The sequence below is a fragment of the Panicum virgatum genome, chromosome 8N, assembly GCF_016808335.1.
Source record: "Panicum virgatum strain AP13 chromosome 8N, P.virgatum_v5, whole genome shotgun sequence".
Lineage (NCBI taxonomy): Eukaryota > Viridiplantae > Streptophyta > Magnoliopsida > Poales > Poaceae > Panicum > Panicum virgatum.
The window spans coordinates 28,936,028-28,958,463 of record NC_053152.1 but is presented as its reverse complement, the minus strand read 5'-3'; the positions used below and the strand labels follow the sequence as shown (position 1 = coordinate 28,958,463).

Genomic DNA, 22,436 nt, shown 5'->3' with positions numbered 1-22,436 from the left:
GTTCATCAGATGCATGAAGAAAGCCGGGGCATTAGTCAGGCCGAAAGTGTAACACCCGGTTTATAAAAGAACATAAACCGAGCAGTCATATACGTGCCAGGATCAAGTCACACGTATATACAACAGAATGAACAGTATATCATAGCACATATCACGTAAAAAGACATAATAAAGCGAATACGAATATTATTTATTACAATAATGACAAAAATGTCTGATACAGTGGAAGCGAAGTACAAAATACGAATAAAGCTCTCTGAAGCTGAAGCAGGGCGCCACAGGGACGTCGACTGGGAGACGAAGCACCTAGAAGTCCTCGTAGTCCTGGTAGCGCTGGACGAACTCCCTCGCGTCGGCAGGAACTGAGCAGCAGTAGCGTAGCCAAGAGGAAAAAGTAGAGAAGAGGCAAGAGTGAGTACACAGCTTGTACTCAACAAGTATAACACAAACTATGAGGCTCTAGGCTGGCTGACTCGACTGCATTAGCTTTTAAATGTTGGCAAAATTTTATTAAAGCTATTTACTACGAGTTGATGAGTTACCATTAACCCGGTTACATAGTAATTAATCAGGATTAATTAAGAAACTACTGAGAACCAAACCGAAACCAAGCCACCAAGGTAACCCCGAGAAGCACCTCCCTCGTCGGAAGGAGATAACTTCACTAATCAAAAGGAGGATCTGGGCCGCTCATAACCGTGAGCACGGCTAGTATACCAGTTTTACACTCTGCAGAGGTTGCACATCTTTACCCACAAGTCGTGAGCTACGCCAGTTGTTCATCACACTTCCTTAGGTGAGATGGCCAGCGACTCACTACGAGGCCTTTAAAAAGAATCTCGTTGGTAATGCGTAACCTCGAGAGTTAGGTCGGCGACGATGGGGCCCACCTCCGGGGGTACAAGCACAGGAGCGCAATCCAAGCACAGACCAAGCCGGAGGAGCAGGGACCATTGAAGCTTACTACTCTTGCCCCGCAGGTAAGTTACTCCAAACCAAAAAGATCTAATTATTACGCCAAGTCTATCCCATTCTAGCCTTGTGGTAGCGCTGTTGTCCCAGGTTGTCGCTCTATGAACCGGTCCTTATGGAGAGTGGCCAACCAGGCAGTAAGCACCGTGCTGGCCCCCTAAACCATGTTTCTAAAAAAAACATCTTTTAACGAGAAGTGAGCCACTCAAGCCACACAGAGTGCCACTCTCAGGATTAAATTCAAGTAAACCATTAATCAAATTAATTAAAAAGGACCAGAGTGTGTTATAGCGCAGCAACCTAGCACAACTAACCAAAATGCAACCCAAAGGTATATATAAAGGATATAAAGTGGCTAGGAAATCCTTATAGGCATACAGTATTAAAATGCAGTATGAAATTGTAATTAAAGTGATAGGTTGTTCATGTTATACTTGCCTTCCTCGTACTGCTCCTGCTGCTGCTCGAACTGCTCGGAAGAAGGCTGCTCCTGGTACTGGTACTGGGGCTCCTCAGATGGATCAACGTCTACTCACGAACACATGGCCAAAACAATGCACAATAATAAGCATACAAGCAAATACTAACAAAAACTAAGAAACAGTACATCAATACATAAAAACAGCGCACAAAACTACTCTAGAACTATTCTACGCGTTACAACGATCGCGTGAGCGCAAAAACCACCTAAAACGGAGCTAAAACGCGTAATCTAGGCTAAAAACAAGGTTCAGGGGCTTATTTGTAAGAAAACTGAAGTTTCAGGGGCTTTTCTACAAAAACCAGGGACTGAAACGTAAATAAAGGTTAGATCCAGGGGTTAACTCGTAAAAACGGCAGCAAAGGACGGCGGGTTCTATTTTTAAAAAGGTCAGGGGGCTCTGTGCAAAATTTTGGGCCGATCTGTAAATATTTTTGAACTAGCAAGGAGCGCGGGTTGATTCGAGAAAAACTCAGGGGCTCTTTAGAAAGAAAACCAGGCCGAACCGGTATCTTTGATCCCAGACCGTTGGATCTCGATCCGACGATCCGGATCTAGCGGGGATGCGATCTAATCTGGGCCCTGGGTTCCGGATCGGACGGCTCTTAGGCGATTGGGTGTGGGGCGGCGGCGGAACGCGCCGGCGCGCCCTGTTCCGCGGCGGCGCAGCATAGGGCTCGCCGGAGTTGAGAAATCCGCCGCTACAGGGACCTAATTGGGCCGGGGTTTGGCCGTGGAGCACCGCCGTGGCATGGGTAATCCACCGGCGGGCTCGCCCAGGAGGTGCGGGGTTGGGAAAAGGCCCCTCGACGGCGAGGGCGGCTCGGCGGACACGGATCCCGCCGGAGCTCACGTCTACGCGAAACTAGGTCTCGATTTTGAACGAGAAGGGGTAGGGAGGGTGCTACTAGTGCTCACCAAGGGCTCTTGGCGGGCTGGGACGCAGTGCGGTGGCGCCGGCGTCGGAGTTCGGCGGCGTCGCACGGCGGAGCACGATGACGGGGTTGCTGGAGGGGAGCTCTGGTCCTCTTGGTCCTGCGGGTCGACGTGCGATGTCCCTGTGATGAGTCCAAGGGGATCAGGCGGGCCAGAGATGCTTCGGCGGCGAGGAAATGCGGTGGTTCCAGAATTTACCGGAGTGGGGTCTCAGGCGCAATTCCGGCGGAGTTCGGGTCGATCCTTCGATCAGGTGGCACGGAGATGTACCGGACGTCGAGGCGGAGCGGGTGCGGGGGTCCTGGCGGCCCGGGAGGTAGCGGAAGGGCGAGTTTGTGGTGACGCATAGCCCCTGCGCCGGTGAGGCAGAGCGGCGGCCGGGGCTAGGGTTTGCGGGGCGGCGCTGCGGTGTGGGGATGGGGTTCCTGGGGGGTGCGGCTGGGTGGTTAAAAGGCAGGGCCAGGCAGGGATTGCGGCGGGGCGCGGCTGGATGAGAATCCCGGCAAACTCGCCGGTGACTTCGGGCATCCGTTGCGCGGCGGGGGAAGAGAAGGAGCTGACTGGTGGGCCCCGTCGGTCAGCGACGGAAAGCGCGGGTGCGGGGTGACGCGGGCCGGCCTGGGAGAGAGAGCGCGCGGGGGCGCTGGGCCGCTTGGGCTGAGGGAGGCGGCGGGCTGGGCCGAGCGCAAAGTCTGGGCCGAGCCAGTTTGGCGCGGGTTGGGCCGGAGGAAAGAAAAGAAACGGGCCAGGAGGGAAAGATGTGGGCCGCAGGGGAGAAAGGGAGAAGTGGGCTTGGGCTGTTGGGTTTGCTATGGATTTTCTATTTCTATTTTTCTCTTTCTAGTTCTAATTCAAACAAAGTTTGAATTCAAATTTGAATTTGAATTCAAAACACACTCAAATAAAATTATGCACCAGCATGAATGCAACAAAAATTTAAACCTATGATAAATTTTAATTAATTAAGGTACAAAAATTAGATTAAATGCCAACTAATCACAATAAACCTTAGAAAATTTAACTAAAGCCAATTAATTTATTAATAAATACCGAAATTTAAAGTTAGGGTGTTACATACCCTACCCCCTTAAAGAAATCTCGTCCCGAGATTTAGCTGGGCTGGCTAGCAAAGAGATCCGGATATGTCTTCTTCAACTCATCTTCTCGCTCCCAAGTAGCCTCAGCTTCACTGTGATGACTCCACTGAACTTTGCACATCTTGATGCGCTTGTTCCGAGTAACCCTCTCTGATGTCTCCAGAATCTTCACCGGATGCTCAGTATAAGTCAGATCCTCCTGGACATCTACTCCATCCAGGGGTGCCTGCTCCTCGGGTACTCGCAGACATCTCTTCAGCTGAGATATATGGAAGACATCATGAACTCCTGAGAGACTGAGAGGTAACTCCAGGCGATAAGCAACTTCGCCTTTCCGCTCTAGCACCTTGAATGGCCCCACATACCGAGGTGCTAACTTCCCTTTGACATTAAATCTACGGATTCCTCTCATCGGAGACACCTTCAGATACACATAATCACCGACACTGAAAGTCAGATCCCTCCGTTTGCCATCAGCATAGCTCTTCTGTCTGCTCTGTGCAATCCTCAGATTCTCTCGCACAGCCTGAACCATCTGCTCTGCATCATCTATGATCTCAGGGCCAAAGAGCTGCTTCTCACCGATCTGATCCCAATAGAGAGGAGTCCTGCACTTTCTGCCATACAATGCCTCGAAGGGTGACTTCTTCAGACTGGCCTGATAGCTGTTGTTATATGAGAACTCAGCAAATGACAGGCACTTATCCCAACTAGTGCCGTACTGGATGGCACAAGCTCTCAGCATATCCTCCAACACTTGGTTGGTTCTCTCTGTCTGCCCATCGGTCTGAGGGTGATAAGCCGTACTGAAACGCAGCTTCGTATCCAACGAATCATGGAGCTGCTCCCAGAAACGAGAAGTGAACTGAGACCCTCTATCAGATATGATCTTCTTGGGCACACCATGCAAGCAGACAATCCGAGAGATGTACAACTCTGCAAGTCTAGCACCGGAGTAGGTAGTGTTCACTGGTATGAAGTGAGCAACTTTCGTCAGTCGATCCACTACTACCCAAATGGAGTTGTACCCTTTCTGAGTACGAGGCAATCCAACGATGAAGTCCATAGTGATTTCCTCCCATTTCCACTCTGGAATCTTCAAAGGCTGTAACAGACCTGCTGGCCTCTGATGCTCAGCCTTGACACGCTGACAGGTGTCACAAATAGCCACGTACTCTGCCACTGAACGCTTCATCCCATACCACCAGAAACGTTCCTTCAGATCATAGTACATCTTCGTGCTGCCCGGATGAATAGAGTATGCTGTATCATGGGCCTCACTCAGAATCAACTTCCGGAGATCATGCACATCAGGCACGCAGATCCGGTTCTTGTACCACAAAGTACCCTGATCATCCTCTCTGAAATGAGGAGCCTTGCCCTTCTTGAGCAACTCACGAATCTCCTGCAGCTTCTCATCATCTTTCTGATGCTGCCTGATCTCTGACTCTAGAGTCGGTACTGCCTCAAATGCTGCACTAGAAGTATGATGCAAGAAGCCCAGACTCAACTGCTCGAACTCCTCGCATAACTCTGGAGGCATCTGGAAAGCCACGGCCATGTTGACATAACTTCTTCTGCTCAAAGCATCTGCTACAACATTGGCCTTGCCCGGATGATAGTGAATCTCCAGATCATAATCCTTGACCAACTCTAGCCATCTTCTCTGCCGCATGTTCAGCTCATTCTGCGTGAAAATATACTTGAGGCTCTTGTGATCAGTGTAGATATCACACCGCTGCCCATACAAGTAATGCCTCCAAATCTTCAGAGCATGCACAACTGCAGCTAACTCAAGATCATGAGTAGGATAATTCAGCTCATGCCGACGTAACTGCCGTGAAGCATAAGCAATCACTCTGCCCTCCTGCATCAGAACACACCCAAGACCATCCTTCGAAGCATCACAATATACCGTGAACCTCTTCGTCTGGTCTGGCAGAGTCAGGACTGGCGCCGTAGTCAACCTTTTCTTCAGCTCATCAAAGGCCATCTGACGCTCATCAGTCCATACAAAAGCCACATTCTTCTCTAGCAGAGAAGTCAAAGGCTTCGCGATCTTGGAGAAATTCTCGATGAACCTCCGATAATATCCAGCTAAGCCCAAGAAAGACCTGACTTCCTTCACTGTCTGCGGTGTCTCCCACTCGAGCACATCTTTCACCTTGCTCGGATCAACAGCAATGCCTCCCTGAGAGATAACATGACCGAGGAATGGAACCTCGTCAATCCAGAACTCGCACTTGCTGAACTTGGCATACAACTGATGCTCTCTCAATCTCTGCAACACGAGCCTCAGATGCTCTTCATGCTCTTCCTCTGTCTTGGAGAAGATCAGAATATCATCAATGAAAATCACCACAAAGACATCCAGATAATCCATGAAGACCATGTTCATCAGATGCATGAAGAAAGCCGGGGCATTAGTCAAGCCGAAGGACATGACTGTATACTCATATAGCCCGTACTTGCAGGTGAATGCCGTCTTCGGAATATCCCCAGGACGGATCCTCAGCTGAAAATATCCCGAACGAAGATCAATCTTCGAGAATATACGAGCACCTCGAAGCAAATCGAAGAGATCCTCAATACGGGGCAGTGGATGCTTGTTCTTAATAGTAACTGCATTCAGCTCCCGATAATCCACACACATCCTCTTCGAGCCATCCTTCTTATCTACTAGCAGCAATGGAAAAGCCCAAGGAGAGAAGCTGCGACGGATATAGCCCTTGGCTAGCAACTCATCAATAGTCTTCTTAACTTCTTCATGCTCTATAGGCGCCATACGGTAGGGCCTCTTTGCAATAGGGGCTGTGCCAGGCAAGAGATCAATACAAAACTCAATGGCGCGTTCAGGCGGCATACCTGGCAGATCATCCGGAAAGACATCCGGGAATTCAGACACCACGCGAATACCGTCCGTGGGTCTAGCCTCCATCTGATGAAGAAATCCAGAAGGCTCTACTGCACTGATAACAACCTCTTGGCCACTGGAAGCTGATAGCAAGACTGTCCTCTGAGCACAATCTATCCGAACTCCCCATTTGGCCAGAGTCTCCATTCCCAGAATGACATCAATGCCCTTGGTGTCTAGCACCATCAGATCAGTACAGAACTCTACTCCCCTCAAAGAAACACTGACTCTCGGGCAGTAAGTGTGAGACCTCAACTGTCCTCCCGGCGAAGATACTAACAGGCACCTCTTTAATGTGCTAGTATGAATACCATGATGCTCGACAAAAGACTGAGTAATGAAGGAATGCGTAGCACCAGTATCAAAAAGCACTGTAGCTGGATATGAATTAACCATGAACGTACCAATAACCACGTTGGGAGCCTCGGCCGCTGACTCGGCCGTCACGTGGTTCACCCTGCCCTGTGCTGGCGCCCTGGGCTGAGCCGGGCGTCCCTGCTGTCCCGCCTGCGCCTTCCGGGGGCAAGCGTTGGCGTAGTGCCCCGGCTGGCCGCAGTGAAAGCAGGTGCGAGGAGGTCCCTGAGCCTGCTGTCCGGTAGGAGCTGCCGGACGTGGAGCCTGTGGTGCCGATGGAGCTGGTGGAGCACGAGCCGGAGGTGCCGGTAACCTCGGGCCCTGACCTGCCTGCTGCTGTCGAGGCGGGTACTGCTGCGGTGGCCTCTGCTGGTACTGCTGAGGAGGCCGGTACTGAGGCTGGTACTGCTGGGGCTGCTGGAGTCGAGGACGAGTGTTGCTGCCGGAAACAACGGGGACAACCTTCCTCTTCTTGTCCTCCATCTCCAAGTGCTTACGCTCAGTGTTGAGCGCACTGTCAACCAGATGGTTGAAGTCGTCGAAGCGGAGGTTGAGCAGCGCGTACTGGAGGTAGTCCTCAAGACCCTCCATGAAGTGCTCCTGCTTCTTGCGGTCATCCGCAACCTCGGCAGGGGCGTAGCGAGCCAGCTGAAGAAAACGATCACGATACTCCGTGACCGACATAGTCCCCTGAATTGACAAAGACAGATAGATATCGGAAGATTAACTCAAGATTCATAAGGATAGAACAAGGAGCATTAGCTCAAAAGAAAACGCTGAATGATTATTCTTAAGATTACCTGCTTCAGTGCAAGGAACTCCTTCTGTTTCATCTTCATAACGCCCGCGGGGACGTTGTGGCTGCGGAAGCGCTCCCGGAACTGGAGCCAAGTGAGAGACTCGCGGTCATGGACCGGGTGGGACTCCCACCAGTCCAAAGCTGCCCCTCGCAGCTGTCCTGCTGCGTACAAGACGCGCTCACGATCATCGCACTGGGCGATGTCCAGCTGACGCTCCACTGCACGGAGCCAGTCGTCGGCCTGAAGAGGGTCGGACGTGTGAGAGAACGTCGGCGGGTGACCCCTCAGGAACTCAGCGCGCCTGTCGCGAGGCTGCGGCGGTGGAGGAGGCGGAGGCTGAGTGTGAGCGTGCTGAAGAGCCTGAACGGTGTTGTTCAGGGTAGCCATCATCTGCATCTGGAGCTGGAAGTACTGCTCCGGAGTCAAGGGCGGAGGCATCGGGATCCCAGTACCCTGGTTGTTCTGACCCTGCTGCTGGCCAGAACCTGAACCGGTGCTCCTGGTGTTCACCATCTGATTTGAACAAAAGATTTCACGAGTAAGGATATTGCAGGAATAAACTCAGATGGATATGATAACTCTTAGCGGAAAAAGACTCAGCCATGATAAAGTAGACAGGATAGAGTGGACTGTTTTACCCCCAACGATCTAACTCATTTTATTAATTAGTTAACTTTAACATCTGAGTGATTTTCTTTAAACAAATTTAAACTACTAAGCTATACAATCAGTCAAAAATCCAAATCAAGCATGTAGCATAATAACAAGCAGACAATTTTCACTACTTAGCCGAGTTTGAGCAATAGACTCGACTAACACCACGCGTCGCAGAACGTGCTATCGTTTTATTATAAAAAGGTCACCTAGCTAACTCATGGTGGTCAGATGACTGATTCAGGCCAAAATCTACGAAACTATTCTTCAGAGAGAGAAATCAAGGCAAGAAGGTAAAAGTCAAAGAAGTCAAGGGGTATAATAGTAAAATAGTTTCAGCAGACAAGGATTGGTGAGAAGAAGTCCTAAAACTCGACCAGTTCTATCTAGGCTTCGTCCTACAGTCGATATGGCTCTGATACCACTCTGTAACACCCGGTTTATAAAAGAACATAAACCGAGCAGTCATATACGTGCCAGGATCAAGTCACACGTATATACAACAGAATGAACAGTATATCATAGCACATATCACGTAAAAAGACATAATAAAGCGAATACGAATATTATTTATTACAATAATGACAAAAATGTCTGATACAGCGGAAGCGAAGTACAAAATACGAATAAAGCTCTCTGAAGCTGAAGCAGGGCGCCACAGGGACGTCGACTGGGAGACGAAGCACCTAGAAGTCCTCGTAGTCCTGGTAGCGCTGGACGAACTCCCTCGCGTCGGCAGGAACTGAGCAGCAGTAGCGTAGCCAAGAGGAAAAAGTAGAGAAGAGGCAAGAGTGAGTACACAGCTTGTACTCAACAAGTATAACACAAACTATGAGGCTCTAGGCTGGCTGACTCGACTGCATTAGCTTTTAAATGTTGGCAAAATTTTATTAAAGCTATTTACTACGAGTTGATGAGTTACCATTAACCCGGTTACATAGTAATTAATCAGGATTAATTAAGAAACTACTGAGAACCAAACCGAAACCAAGCCACCAAGGTAACCCCGAGAAGCACCTCCCTCGTCGGAAGGAGATAACTTCACTAATCAAAAGGAGGATCTGGGCCGCTCATAACCGTGAGCACGGCTAGTATACCAGTTTTACACTCTGCAGAGGTTGCACATCTTTACCCACAAGTCGTGAGCTACGCCAGTTGTTCATCACACTTCCTTAGGTGAGATGGCCAGCGACTCACTACGAGGCCTTTAAAAAGAATCTCGTTGGTAAGGCGTAACCGCGAGAGTTAGGTCGGCGACGATGGGGCCCACCTCCGGGGGTACAAGCACAGGAGCGCAATCCAAGCACAGACCAAGCCGGAGGAGCAGGGACCATTGAAGCTTACTACTCTTGCCCCGCAGGTAAGTTACTCCAAACCAAAAAGATCTAATTATTACGCCAAGTCTATCCCATTCTAGCCTTGTGGTAGCGCTGTTGTCCCAGGTTGTCGCTCTATGAACCGGTCCTTATGGAGAGTGGCCAACCAGGCAGTAAGCACCGTGCTGGCCCCCTAAACCATGTTTCTAAAAAAACATCTTTTAACGAGAAGTGAGCCACTCAAGCCACACAGAGTGCCACTCTCAGGATTAAATTCAAGTAAACCATTAATCAAATTAATTAAAAAGGACCAGAGTGTGTTATAGCGCAGCAACCTAGCACAACTAACCAAAATGCAACCCAAAGGTATATATAAAGGATATAAAGTGGCTAGGAAATCCTTATAGGCATACAGTATTAAAATGCAGTATGAAATTGTAATTAAAGTGATAGGTTGTTCATGTTATACTTGCCTTCCTCGTACTGCTCCTGCTGCTGCTCGAACTGCTCGGAAGAAGGCTGCTCCTAGTACTGGTACTGGGGCTCCTCAGATGGATCAACGTCTACTCACGAACACATGGCCAAAACAATGCACAATAATAAGCATACAAGCAAATACTAACAAAAACTAAGAAACAGTACATCAATACATAAAAACAGCGCACAAAACTACTCTAGAACTATTCTACGCGTTACAACGATCGCGTGAGCGCAAAAACCACCTAAAACGGAGCTAAAACGCGTAATCTAGGCTAAAAACAAGGTTCAGGGGCTTATTTGTAAGAAAACTGAAGTTTCAGGGGCTTTTCTACAAAAACCAGGGACTGAAACGTAAATAAAGGTTAGATCCAGGGGTTAACTCGTAAAAACGGCAGCAAAGGACGGCGGGTTCTATTTTTAAAAAGGTCAGGGGGCTCTGTGCAAAATTTTGGGCCGATCTGTAAATATTTTTGAACTAGCAAGGAGCGCGGGTTGATTCGAGAAAAACTCAGGGGCTCTTTAGAAAGAAAACCAGGCCGAACCGGTATCTTTGATCCCAGACCGTTGGATCTCGATCCGACGATCCGGATCTAGCGGGGATGCGATCTAATCTGGGCCCTGGGTTCCGGATCGGACGGCTCTTAGGCGATTGGGTGTGGGGTGGCGGCGGAACGCGCCGGCGCGCCCTGTTCCGCGGCGGCGCAGCATAGGGCTCGCCGGAGTTGAGAAATCCGCCGCTACAGGGACCTAATTGGGCCGGGGTTTGGCCGTGGAGCACCGCCGTGGCATGGGTAATCCACCGGCGGGCTCGCCCAGGAGGTGCGGGGTTGGGAAAAGGCCCCTCGACGGCGAGGGCGGCTCGGCGGACACGGATCCCGCCGGAGCTCACGTCTACGCGAAACTAGGTCTCGATTTTGAATGAGAAGGGGTAGGGAGGGTGCTACTAGTGCTCAGTAAGGGCTCTTGGCGGGCTGGGACGCAGTGCGGTGGCGCCGGCGTCGGAGTTCGGCGGCGTCGCACGGCGGAGCACGATGACGGGGTTGCTGGAGGGGAGCTCTGGTCCTCTTGGTCCTGCGGGTCGACGTGCGATGTCCCTGTGATGAGTCCAAGGGGATCAGGCGGGCCAGAGATTCTTCGGCGGCGAGGAAATGCGGTGGTTCCAGAATTTACCGGAGTGGGGTCTCAGGCGCAATTCCGGCGGAGTTCGGGTCGATCCTTCGATCAGGTGGCACGGAGATGTACCGGACGTCGAGGCGGAGCGGGTGCGGGGGTCCTGGCGGCCCGGGAGGTAGCGGAAGGGCGAGTTTGTGGTGACGCAGAGCCCCTGCGCCGGTGAGGCAGAGCGGCGGCCGGGGCTAGGGTTTGCGGGGCGGCGCTGCGGTGTGGGGATGGGGTTCCTGGGGGGTGCGGCTGGGTGGTTAAAAGGCAGGGCCAGGCGGGGATTGCGGCGGGGCGCGGCTGGATGAGAATCCCGGCAAACTCGCCGGTGACTTCGGGCATCCGTTGCGCGGCGGGGGAAGAGAAGGAGCTGACTGGTGGGCCCCGTCGGTCAGCGACGGAAAGCGCGGGTGCGGGGTGACGCGGGCCGGCCTGGGAGAGAGAGCGCGCGGGGGCGCTGGGCCGCTTGGGCTGAGGGAGGCGGCGGGCTGGGCCGAGCGCAAAGTCTGGGCCGAGCCAGTTTGGCGCGGGTTGGGCCGGAGGAAAGAAAAGAAACGGGCCAGGAGGGAAAGATGTGGGCCGCAGGGGAGAAAGGGAGAAGTGGGCTTGGGCTGTTGGGTTTGCTATGGATTTTCTATTTCTATTTTTCTCTTTCTAGTTCTAATTCAAACAAAGTTTGAATTCAAATTTGAATTTGAATTCAAAACACACTCAAATAAAATTATGCACCAGCATGAATGCAACAAAAATTTAAACCTATGATAAATTTTAATTAATTAAGGTACAAAAATTAGATTAAATGCCAACTAATCACAATAAACCTTAGAAAATTTAACTAAAGCCAATTAATTTATTAATAAATACCGAAATTTAAAGTTAGGGTGTTACAGAAAGACATGACCGTGTACTCATATAGCCCATACTTGCAGGTGAATGCCGTCTTCGGAATATCCCCAGGACGGATCCTCAGCTGAAAATAACCCGAACGAAGATCAATCTTCGAGAATATACGAGCACCTCGAAGCAGATCGAAGAGATCCTCAATACGGGGCAGTGGATGCTTGTTCTTGATAGTAACTGCATTCAGCTCCCGATAATCCACACACATCCTCTTCGAGCCATCCTTCTTATCTACCAGCAATAATGGAAAAGCCCAAGGAGAGAAGCTGCGATGGATATAGCCCTTGGCTAGCAACTCATCAATAGTCCTTTTGACTTCTTCATGCTCTATAGGTGCCATACAGTAGGGCTGCTTTGCAATAGGAGCTGTGCCAGGCAAGAAATCAATACAAAACTCAATGGCGCGTTCAGGCGGCATACCTGGCAGATCATCCGGAAAGACATCCGGGAATTCAGACACCACGCGAATACCGTCCGTGGGTCTAGCCTCCATCTGATGAAGAAATCCAGAAGGCTCCACAGCACTGATAACAACCTCTTGGCCACTGGAAGCTGATAGCAAGACTGTCCTCTGAGCACAATCTATCTGGACTCCCCACTTGGCCAGAGTCTCCATTCCCAGAATGACATCAATGCCCTTGGTGTCTAGCACCATCAGATCAATACAGAACTCTACTCCCCTCAAGGAAACACTGACTCTCGGACAGTAAGTGTGAGACCTCAACTGTCCTCCCGGTGAAGATACTAACAGGCACCTCTTTAATATGCTAGTATGAATACCATGATGCTCGACAAAAGACTGAGTAATGAAGGAATGCGTAGCACCAGTATCGAAAAGCACTGTAGCTGCATATGAATTAACCATGAATGTACCAATAACCACGTTGGGAGCCTCGGCCGCTGACTCGGCCGTCACGTGGTTCACTCTGCCCTGAAGTGGCGCCCTGGGCTAAGCGGAGCGCCCCTGCTGTCCCGCCCGCGCCTTCCGGGGGCAAGTGTTGGCGTAGTGCCCCGGCTGGCCGCAGTGAAACCAGGTGCGAGGGGGTCCCTGAGCCTGCTATTCGGCAGGAGGAGCTGCCTGCCGTGGAGCCTGAGGAGATGGTGGAGCACGAGCTGGAGGTGCTGGTAACCTCGGGCCTTGACCTGCCTGCTGCTGCTGTCGAGGCGGGTACTGCTACGGCCTCTGCTGGTACTGCTGAGGCGGCTGGAGGCGAGGACGAGTGTTGCTGCCGGAAGCAACAGGGACAATCTTCCTCTTCTTGTCCTCCATCTCCAAGTGCTTGCGCTCAGTGTTGAGCGCGCTGTCAACCAGATGGTTGAAGTCATCGAAGCGGAGGTTGAGCAACGCGTACTAGAGGTAGTCCTCAAGGCCCTCCATGAAGTGCTCCTGCTTCTTGCGGTCATCCGCAACATCGGCAGGGGCGTAGCGAGCGAGCTGCAGAAAGTGATCACGATACTCCGTGACCGACGTAGTCCCCTGAAGTGACAAAGACAGATAGATATCGAAAGATTAACTCAAGATTCATGAGGATAGAACAAGGGGCATTAGCTCAAAAGAAACCGCTGAATAATTATATCTAAGATGACCTGCTTCAGTGCAAGGAACTCCTTCTGCTTCATCTTCATAACGCCCGCGGGGACATTGTGGCTGCGGAACCGCTCCCGGAACTGGAGCCAGGTGAGAGCCTCACGGTCCTAGACTGGGTGGGACTCCCACCAGTCCAAAGCTGCCCCTCGCAGCTGTCCTGCTGCATACAAGATGCGCTCACGATCATCGCACTGGGCGATGTCCAGCTGGCGCTCCACTGCACGGAGCCAGTCGTCAGCCTGAAGAGGGTCGGACGTGTGAGAGAACGTCGGCGGGTGACCCCTCAGGAACTCAGCACGCCTGTCGCGAGGCTGCGGCGGTGGAGGAGGCGGAGGCTGAGTGTGAGCCTGCTGAAGAGCCTGAACAGTGTTGTTCAGGGTAGCCATCATCTGCATCTGGAGCTGGAAGTACTGCTCCGGAGTCAAAGGCGGAGGCATCGGGATCCCGGTCCCCTGGTTGTTCTGCCCCTGCTGGTCAGAACCACGCCTGGTGTTCACCATCTGATTTTGGACAAAAGATTGCAAAAATAAATTCAGATAGATATGATAACTCTTTGCGGAAAAAGACTCAGACCTGATAAAGTAGACAGGATAGAGTGGACTGTTTTACCCCCAACGATCTAATTCATTTTATTAATTAGTTAACTTTAACATAATAGTGATTTTCTTTAAACAAATTTAAACTACTAAGCTATACAATCATTCAAAAATCCAAATCAAACATGTAGCATAATAACAAGCAGACAATTTTCACGACTTAGCCGAGTATAACATCCGACTCGACTAACACAATGCGTCGCAGAACGTGCTATCGTATTATTATAAAAGGGTCACCTAGCTTACTCATGGTGGTCAGATGATTGATTCGGGCCAAAATCTACGAAAACTATTCTTCAGAGAGAGAAATCAAGGCAAGACGGGTAAAAGTCATAGAATTCAAGGGGTATAATAGTAAAATAATTTTAGCAGACAAGGATTGGAGAGAAGAAGTCCTAAAACTCGACCAGTTCTATCTAGGCTTCGTCCTACAGTCGATACGGCTCTGATACCACTCTGTAACACCCGGTTTATAAAAGAACAAAAACCGAGCAATCATATACGTGCCAGGATCAAGTCACACGTATATACAACAGAATGAACAGTATATCATAGCACATATCACGTAAAAGGACATAATAAAGCGAATACGAATGTTATTTATTACATTAATGACAAAAATGTCTGATACAGCGGAAGCGAAGTACAAATACGAATAAAAACTCTCCGAAGCTGAGCAGGGCGCCACAGGGACATCGACTAGGAGACGAACGCTTAGAAGTCCTCGTAGTCCTGGTAGCGCTGAACGAACTCCCTCGTGTCGGCAGGAACTGAGCAGCAGTAGCGTAGCCAAGAGGAAAAAAGTAGAGAAGAGGCAAGAGTGAGTACACAACTTGTACTCAACAAGTATAACACAAACTATGAGGCTCTAAGGTTGGCTGACTCAACTGCATTAGATTTTAAGTGTTAGCAAAATTTTATTAAAGCTATTTACTATGAGTTGATGAATTACCATTAACCCAGTTACATAGTAATTAGTCAAATTTAATCATGATACCACTGAGAACCAAACCGAAACCAAGCCACCAAGGTAACCCCGAGAGGCACCTCCCTCGTCGGAAGGAGATAACCCCACTAATCAAAAGGAGGATCTGGGCCGCTCATAATCGTGAGCATGGCTAGTGTACCAGTTTTACACTCTGCAGAGGTTGCACATCATTACCCACAAGTCGTGAGCTACGCCAGTTGTTCATCACACTTCCTTAGGTGAGATGGCTAGCAAACTCACTACGAGGCCGTTACAAAGAATCTCATTGGTAAGGCGTAACCGCGAAGAGTTAGATCGATGACGATGGGGCCCACCTCACGGGGGTACAAGCACAGGTGCGCAAACCAAGCACAGACCAGCCGGAGGAGCAGGGACCATTGAAGCTTACCACCCTTTGCCCCGCAGGTAAGTTACTCCAAACCAAAAAGACCTAATTAGCAAGCCAAGACCATCTCATTCCTGTCTTGTGGTAGCGCTGTTGTCCTAGGTTGTCGCTCTATGAACCGGTCCTTACGGAGAGTGGCCCACCAAGCAGTAAGCACCGTGCTGGCCCCCTAAACCATGTTTCTAACAAAACATATTTTAACGAGACGTGAGCCACTCAAGCCACACAGAGGGCCACTCTCAGAATTAAGTTGCATAAACCATTAATCAAATTAATTAAAAAGGACCCAGTGTGTTATTGCGCGGCACCTAGCACAACTAACCAAAATGCAACCCAAAGGATATATATAAAGGATATAAAGTGGCTAGGAAAGTCCTTATAAGCATACAGTATAAAAATGCAGTATGAAATTGTATTTAAAAGTGATAGGTTGTTCATGTTATACTTGCCTTCCTCGTACTGCTCCTGCTGCTTCTCAAACTGGTCAGAAGACGGCTGCTCCAGGTACGGGTACTGGGGCTCCTCAGATGGAGCAACGTCTACTCACGAACACATGGTCAAAAACAATGCACAACAATAAGCATACAAGCAAACACTAACAAAAGCTAAGAAACAGTACATTAATACATAAAAACAGCACACTAAACTAGTCTAAAACTATTCTACGCGTTACAACGATCCCGTGGATATAAAGAACGCCTAAAACGGAGCTAAACCGCAAAATCTAGGCCAAAAACAAGTTCCAGGGACCTATTTGTAAGAAAACTGGAGTTCCAGGGGGTTTCTGGGCAAAATCGAGGACTAAAACATAAAATCTGGAAAGGTCCGAGGGCTGACGTGCAAAAAGACCTCATCAGGATGGCGGGTTCTATATTAAATAAATTCAGGGGCCTAAACGTTAAAACCTGGGTATAATTGGAAATTCTTTTTTACAGGTAAGGACTACGGGTTGATTCCCAAAAAGTGCATGGACTCTATAGCAAAAAGTCTAGGCCGAAGGGGTACGGGTGGATCTCAGCCGTTGGATCTTGTCCTAGCGGTTTGGATCAAATAGGGGGAACGATCTAATCTTGGATGTTTGCTCGAGATCGGACGGCTTAGGGAGGATGCGGGCGTGGGCGGCGGCGCTGGGTCGCCAGAACAGAAGTTCCACGGCGGCAGGTTGGCGGGGCGAGGCTTCGCCGGTGCGTGCGTTCAGGCCGTGTTTGTGCCAAACCGCGGGTGCAAAAGGGAAAGCAGGTCGGTGTGGTGCTCACCTAGGCTCGAATCGAGCTGTGAAGGCGTGCAGAGTCGACGGCATCGATGACGAGCGGCGGCGCACGGGCGGGGCTCGGGGAGGTGGCGCCGTAGGGGTCCTCGGGACTCCTGGATCCCCACGGGCAGCTTCAGGGTCGTGCTGCGAAACCAGGGGAGGGGTCAGCGAGACCGGAGGAAGACTAGCGGTGCGGAATCGACCGGGCGGAGCTTCTCACCGGCGGCGGGACTCGGTGGAAATCCAGCCGCTGCACATGCCGGGGTCATGGTTGGAGGCTTCGGGGAGGTTCCTGGCGTCGGGACGAAACCGCGAGGGTGGTTTGGAGGCGTAGGGGCGCAGCGTTGTGGCGTGGCCGGGGTGGAGCAGAGCTTCTGCGCCGGCGGAACGATGGGGAGGCGGCGGCTAGGGTTACGCGGCTCCGTGTGATGGATGGGGGTCAGAGGGGGGGCAAATTAAAGGGCGAGCGCCGGGGATCGTGGGGTATAGTTAGGGAAGGAGATCCCCTGCCGCTGCGCTGGAGATCTCGGGAGCGCGTTGCAGCGCGGTGCGACGGGGAAGGCGGAGCCGACAGGTGGGGTCAGCCTGTCAGCGAGGGGCGTCAACGCGGCGTGCGGGAGCGTGCTGGGTGACGCGGGCGAGCGGGCCGCGCGGCTGAGGCAGCGGGTAAGATGGGCCGCGCGAGTGGGGACAGGCCCAGGGAGAGAGAAAACGGGCCTCGCGCTGGAGAGAACGAAAGGAGGTCCGCGGCTTGGGCTGTTGGGCTAGCGCGGGTGAGGAGGGGAGCTGGGCCCGCGTGGGGTTCAGCTGGGCCAGGCAGGTTGGGCCTAGCGCGGGATTTAGGTTGGGTTTCCAGGGAAGGTTGGGCTGGGCCTGGGTTGAGTTTGGGTCCGGTTGGGTTTTGGTTTTCTTCTTTCCTTTTCTACTTCTAATTCAAACTAACACACAACTAGGTGAATTCAAATTCAAATTTGAATTCACAACTAGCACTCAAACAAATAAAAGAGATGCTCCAGCATGAATGCAACAAACATTTTTAACTTATACCAATTTTTAATTACTTGTGGAACAAAATTAGATTAAATGCAAGTCTGAACACAATAATCCTTAGAAAATTAAATAAAGCCAATTAAATTTATTATAAAAAGGTGAAATTTAAACTAGGGTGTTACACTCCCCACGGCGGGGCTCTCGCCGGAGAAACGCATACACGCGTTCTCGGCCATGGTTTGGGCTCGGGTTTGGTTCTGGAGCACGAGCGCGGCACGATTAATCTACCTGGGCGCTTAGAACGGCGGATTAGGGTTTGGCCGGGGCTCGCCACGGTGAGAGGCGGCACTGGGTTGCCGGCGAGCTGCGTTCCCGTAGTCCCGGTCCCATTGCGGGCTCTATTCTGGCCTAAAAGCATCTACATGGCACACGCAAACTACCCAGGCATTGGTTTGGCTTTACAGCATGTGGATTAGGGCGGCCGCTATGGCGCGGCGGCACTGCGTAACCACGGCGAGGAATCCTCGCACGCGCAGAGAGAGAGAGAGGAAAGTGGAAAGGGGCACGGCGTGTTCCTTACTACCCCGTGAAGCTGTGGCGGCATGCAGAAGTCAAGAATCGGCCAGGTGGTAGGCCAAGGGGAGATAGTTCTTAGTTGGAGCTAAGGAAGGGCCACAGAAGATGAAGTGCTCTAGCCAAAGATTTAAGAAGGCTGTGTGTTCCTTCTCAGTCACTGGACCTTTTGTCTTCATGTGCTGACTCATGTAAGTACCCCAATTTGTGCAGTTGACTTTGGAAGAAAGTTTAAAGGGGACTTCTGTCATTTTGTGAGCAGCAGGATTGGGGGAGCTATTGTCTAGTCCGGTGATCATGACAACATCTAGCAGAGTGGGAGTCATGGGTCCATGACCAAAAAGGAAATAATTCAGAGCATCAGACCAGAAATAGCCGATGGTTTTCAGAAGATTTTCATCTTTGTCAAGGGGTGACAGTGATAAGCTAAGTGCATCGGCTATGTTCAAATCTTGCCACAAGGGCATGTGGGTTTTTGCTACTCTGTTATACCATGTTATCCAGCTTTCAGGTGGATTAGGCCAGGCTCTTAAGCAGTCAGCCCAGAGGTTCAAATCAATGTTTTGACTCACAAAAGGGATCCTATTTGCTTCACAAGAGATCAAATCTGTGGGGGTTTCATGGGTTTGTGGGCCAAGACAAAAAGATTTTGGATTAGAGGGATGCGGTAGAAGGATGTCTGACACCTGAAGTTCAGAAATTTAAAAGTATGTGTATGGTGTCATATTTCAGAGTTTCAGTTTCAGAAGCTTAGTGAGCTGAAGAAAACTAAAAGATTAGGCCGAATATTACCTTCAGGCCGTGGATTGCCGCATCATTAGAGCTTGTTGTCTAAACTGCAGAATCCGCCATGGTCACAGATCTGTTGACTTAGGGTTTGATTGCTGGAGATTCTGGTTCGAATTCCGGCTGCCTGGAGAATTCTTGCTCGGATTTGTAGAGCTTGTTTTTCGAATTACACTCGAATTTGAGGGTACGTCGAGTTCGGTTCAAGCTGGAAGCGATATTCTACTCTTGTGCGGGTTGCTTCTAGTTTGAATTTCGTCGGCTCTTGGATATTTATGGAAGCCTGATGCGTTGCCATCGGCTTTTTGAGAAATAAATGAAAACATGTGAAATTGGGGAAACTCGATTTCATTAAAAAGGGAAGTTTATTACAAGGAAAGCCGATTTTACAAAGGAATCAATCCTTCGGCTTTGAGGTCCTATTCCTACGATGCAACCTACATCTACCAGTCATGGGTGTCTGAGCACCTACGGCGCTTCAGGCTGCGCGACGGTGCGTCTCCACCATCGTCGTCGTCATCATCGCCGTCGTCGCCGTTGCTGCTGCCATCATCCTCGGTGTTGCTGCTGCTTCGCCAGCCGCTGCTGCTGCTTCCTTCTTCGCTCCCCTCCAAGGGGGCCTTGAGGAATTGGTGGGGGTTTTCCCCTGCCGCCGTATCATCGCCGGAAGAAGAGCCGATCCCTTCGGACGAGTCGGCTCCTTCCCAGGAGAAGGCGTCGTCTTCACTGCTCTCCAGTTCCTCTTGGAAGAGGGACTGGAGGCCTTCTTCTTCTTCGGTCATGGGCTCGTCCTCCTCGGAGGCGACCCCGAAGTCGAACTCCTCTGCATCCCAGTACAGAGGAGCCAGCACCTCGTAGGCTGCTGTTGGGTCCCACTCGGGGGTCGGCTCTCGGCTTTCTGGGATAGAATCGATAGAGGAGGCCGAGAGGGAGGAAGAAGAAGGAGGAGATGAGGAGGAAGAAGAGGAGTTTCCAAAAGAGTTGGAGCCGGAGGAGGAGTAGATGGCCATGGCTGGTGAAGGATTGGATTTTCTGTGTTATTGGCTTTGGGAGGAAGAAGGAGTTTGCTGTGGAGAAGAGCCGATTTGGGTGAGATTAAATAGTGAAAAGGTGGAAGACGGATCGGCAGTTTTCACGTTCTACGAGGAGCCAGTTGCAGAGACGTTGCATCTTCCTTGGTGGTTGCAGTACGATTAATGAACATTAACGGGAAGATGAAGCGACGGATTGGTTTTGGAACTATCATTGCCAAAACCAGGGGAGCATGTGTTATCGTCATAAATTAACAGGGTTAATTTATGGGCCGAAATCAAGATGGGCCTAAAGCAAAAGATGAGGAAGGCTTGTAAATCGGCTTCTGCGTGAGCGTCTGGGCCACATTGGCCGTGTATCTTTAAGATTAGAGATAGAGTCCAATCGGGACAAGATTAGTTTAGATTGTTTCCCAAGTCTCCGGACTATAAATATGTATCCTTTGTTATTCATGAAGAGAGCGTCATCACGACTCGCAAACAACAACTCTCGGCGCATCGCCACCCCTAATCCTAGGGTTCCATCCAAGTAAGTGTCATGCTGCCCTGATCGCTTCTTGCGATCAGGGCAGTATTGTTCTTGCTTTTACCTTGGTATTACTCGTACTGAAGCGTTTTTGATGGCAAGTAGTACTAGTTATCATGATGTTCGTAGCATGGCTTTTAGTAGATCTGTTGTGCTTCGTTGCTTATCATCTGCGAATATCATGTTGTCTCTGTGCAGTCACGTTTCAATCTCTTGCTAGTTCTTATCGCATAGAATTAGTCGCACAGGGGCAACACCCTGCTTCTTTCATGTTTAGTAGATCTGATATGTTATGGTTTGTTCTTATCTTAAGAGTTGGCATAATATCTGCTAGGTTAGGCCTTGCAAACGGATTGGATGATCCGGTGGCGTAGTAGATGCTTTATCTTAGACTTGATAGGGATTGTTCCGGGAATCGGCTCTTGCTAGTTCTTAGGCCTCTGTTTTAGGTTGTGGTTTAGTTGTCTGTTACGTTCGCTAGGCCTAGTCACATGTAGGATGTTCCAATCTAGCAGTGAAGCTGTTACTATCGTGGATTAGATCAATTAGATTTAACTGAAGCAGTTTTATAGTGATTTGCTCTATTTATCATATCTGGATACAATCAGATCCCGTCTAACACCGGGACTCGATCGGCTCTTTAAAGCCGATGCAAGAGTCGTCCCGGGGAGCCGACCACGGCTCGGACTTACGTTTACACGTGTCTTTGTATGCAGGAAACTGTTCGGAGCACGTCTGCACCCTCCTGATCAGGTATAGGTCAGGTGGCACGCCCGTTTTTAATACATCCTCCGGGCGCGTGACGGAAATTGCGGGCCGTCGATGAGGGAGCAGTGCCTCTAGCGCCCTAGCAACCTCCCGGCTCTTCGTGTTGCCCGTCGTTGCTCGCCGGTGGGTTACGGTCGACAACACATTCTGGCACGCCCGGTGGGACACTCGGCAACAACATCCACCGCAATGATGACCGGAGCTCAAGATCAAGAACCCGCTCCCAAGCCCGTCACATATGAAGAGCTTCCTCCTGAACACAAGAAGAAGTATGATGAGATCAAAGATCTGCTGGAAGCCGATCTCATCGGCTCTTTTGAGAGGACTCGCAACCATGGCATCAAGTGGAAGGGGTTCTCACCAGAAGGCGCTCTGGACAATGTAGATCTGTTTGTACCATCTGAAGAACGCACCAGAGACCTACGTCAGGAGATGAACTACATGGTGGCCCATGCGCTTCATCGGCACTCTCAGAGCTTGATGAACGAACTCGAGCGCATGGCACATCGCGTCATCCAGGAGATAATCAAGAACCAGTACTCTCCATCGGGGCCAATCCTGGGGAGTCACACAGAGGAAGCTGCACTGCATTCTAGGCCGCAACTGCCATTCTCATTTGTAGCTCCCAGACCACATAGCTTGCCGATCTACGTCGTCCACAAGATCGGCGGTGATCCTGGAGAAGGCCAGTTCCTCACCGAGCCACCTAAGGAGATTCCGCACGGCTACACGTGTGCCTACATCCCTGACAGCGTTAGTCCAGCACGCTCGGTGCAGATGGTGAACCCAGGACCTCCTGGAGCAAACGCAGAAAAACAAGCGTGGCTGGCAAAGTACGTACTGGGCCGAGTGCTGAGCCATCGGCCCCAGGAGTTCTTAGTGTGGAGCAGG

At 50.6% G+C, this 22,436-nt stretch overlaps 1 protein-coding gene across 1 annotated transcript in view; it reads right to left on the bottom strand.

Moving 5' to 3' along the window:
- The window catches only part of LOC120684931 (tyrosine-protein phosphatase non-receptor type 23-like), a 70,960-nt gene extending 68,224 nt beyond the window's left edge, over positions 1–2,736 (bottom strand). The window contains exons 1-2 of the mRNA XM_039966789.1: positions 2,588–2,736; positions 2,372–2,511 (exon numbers count right to left, since the gene is read on the bottom strand). Coding sequence (XP_039822723.1) covers positions 2,372–2,511; positions 2,588–2,736 — 289 coding nt within the window. The remainder of the gene's footprint in view (positions 1–2,371; positions 2,512–2,587) is intronic.
- Between the last annotated feature and the right edge of the window lie 19,700 nt (positions 2,737–22,436).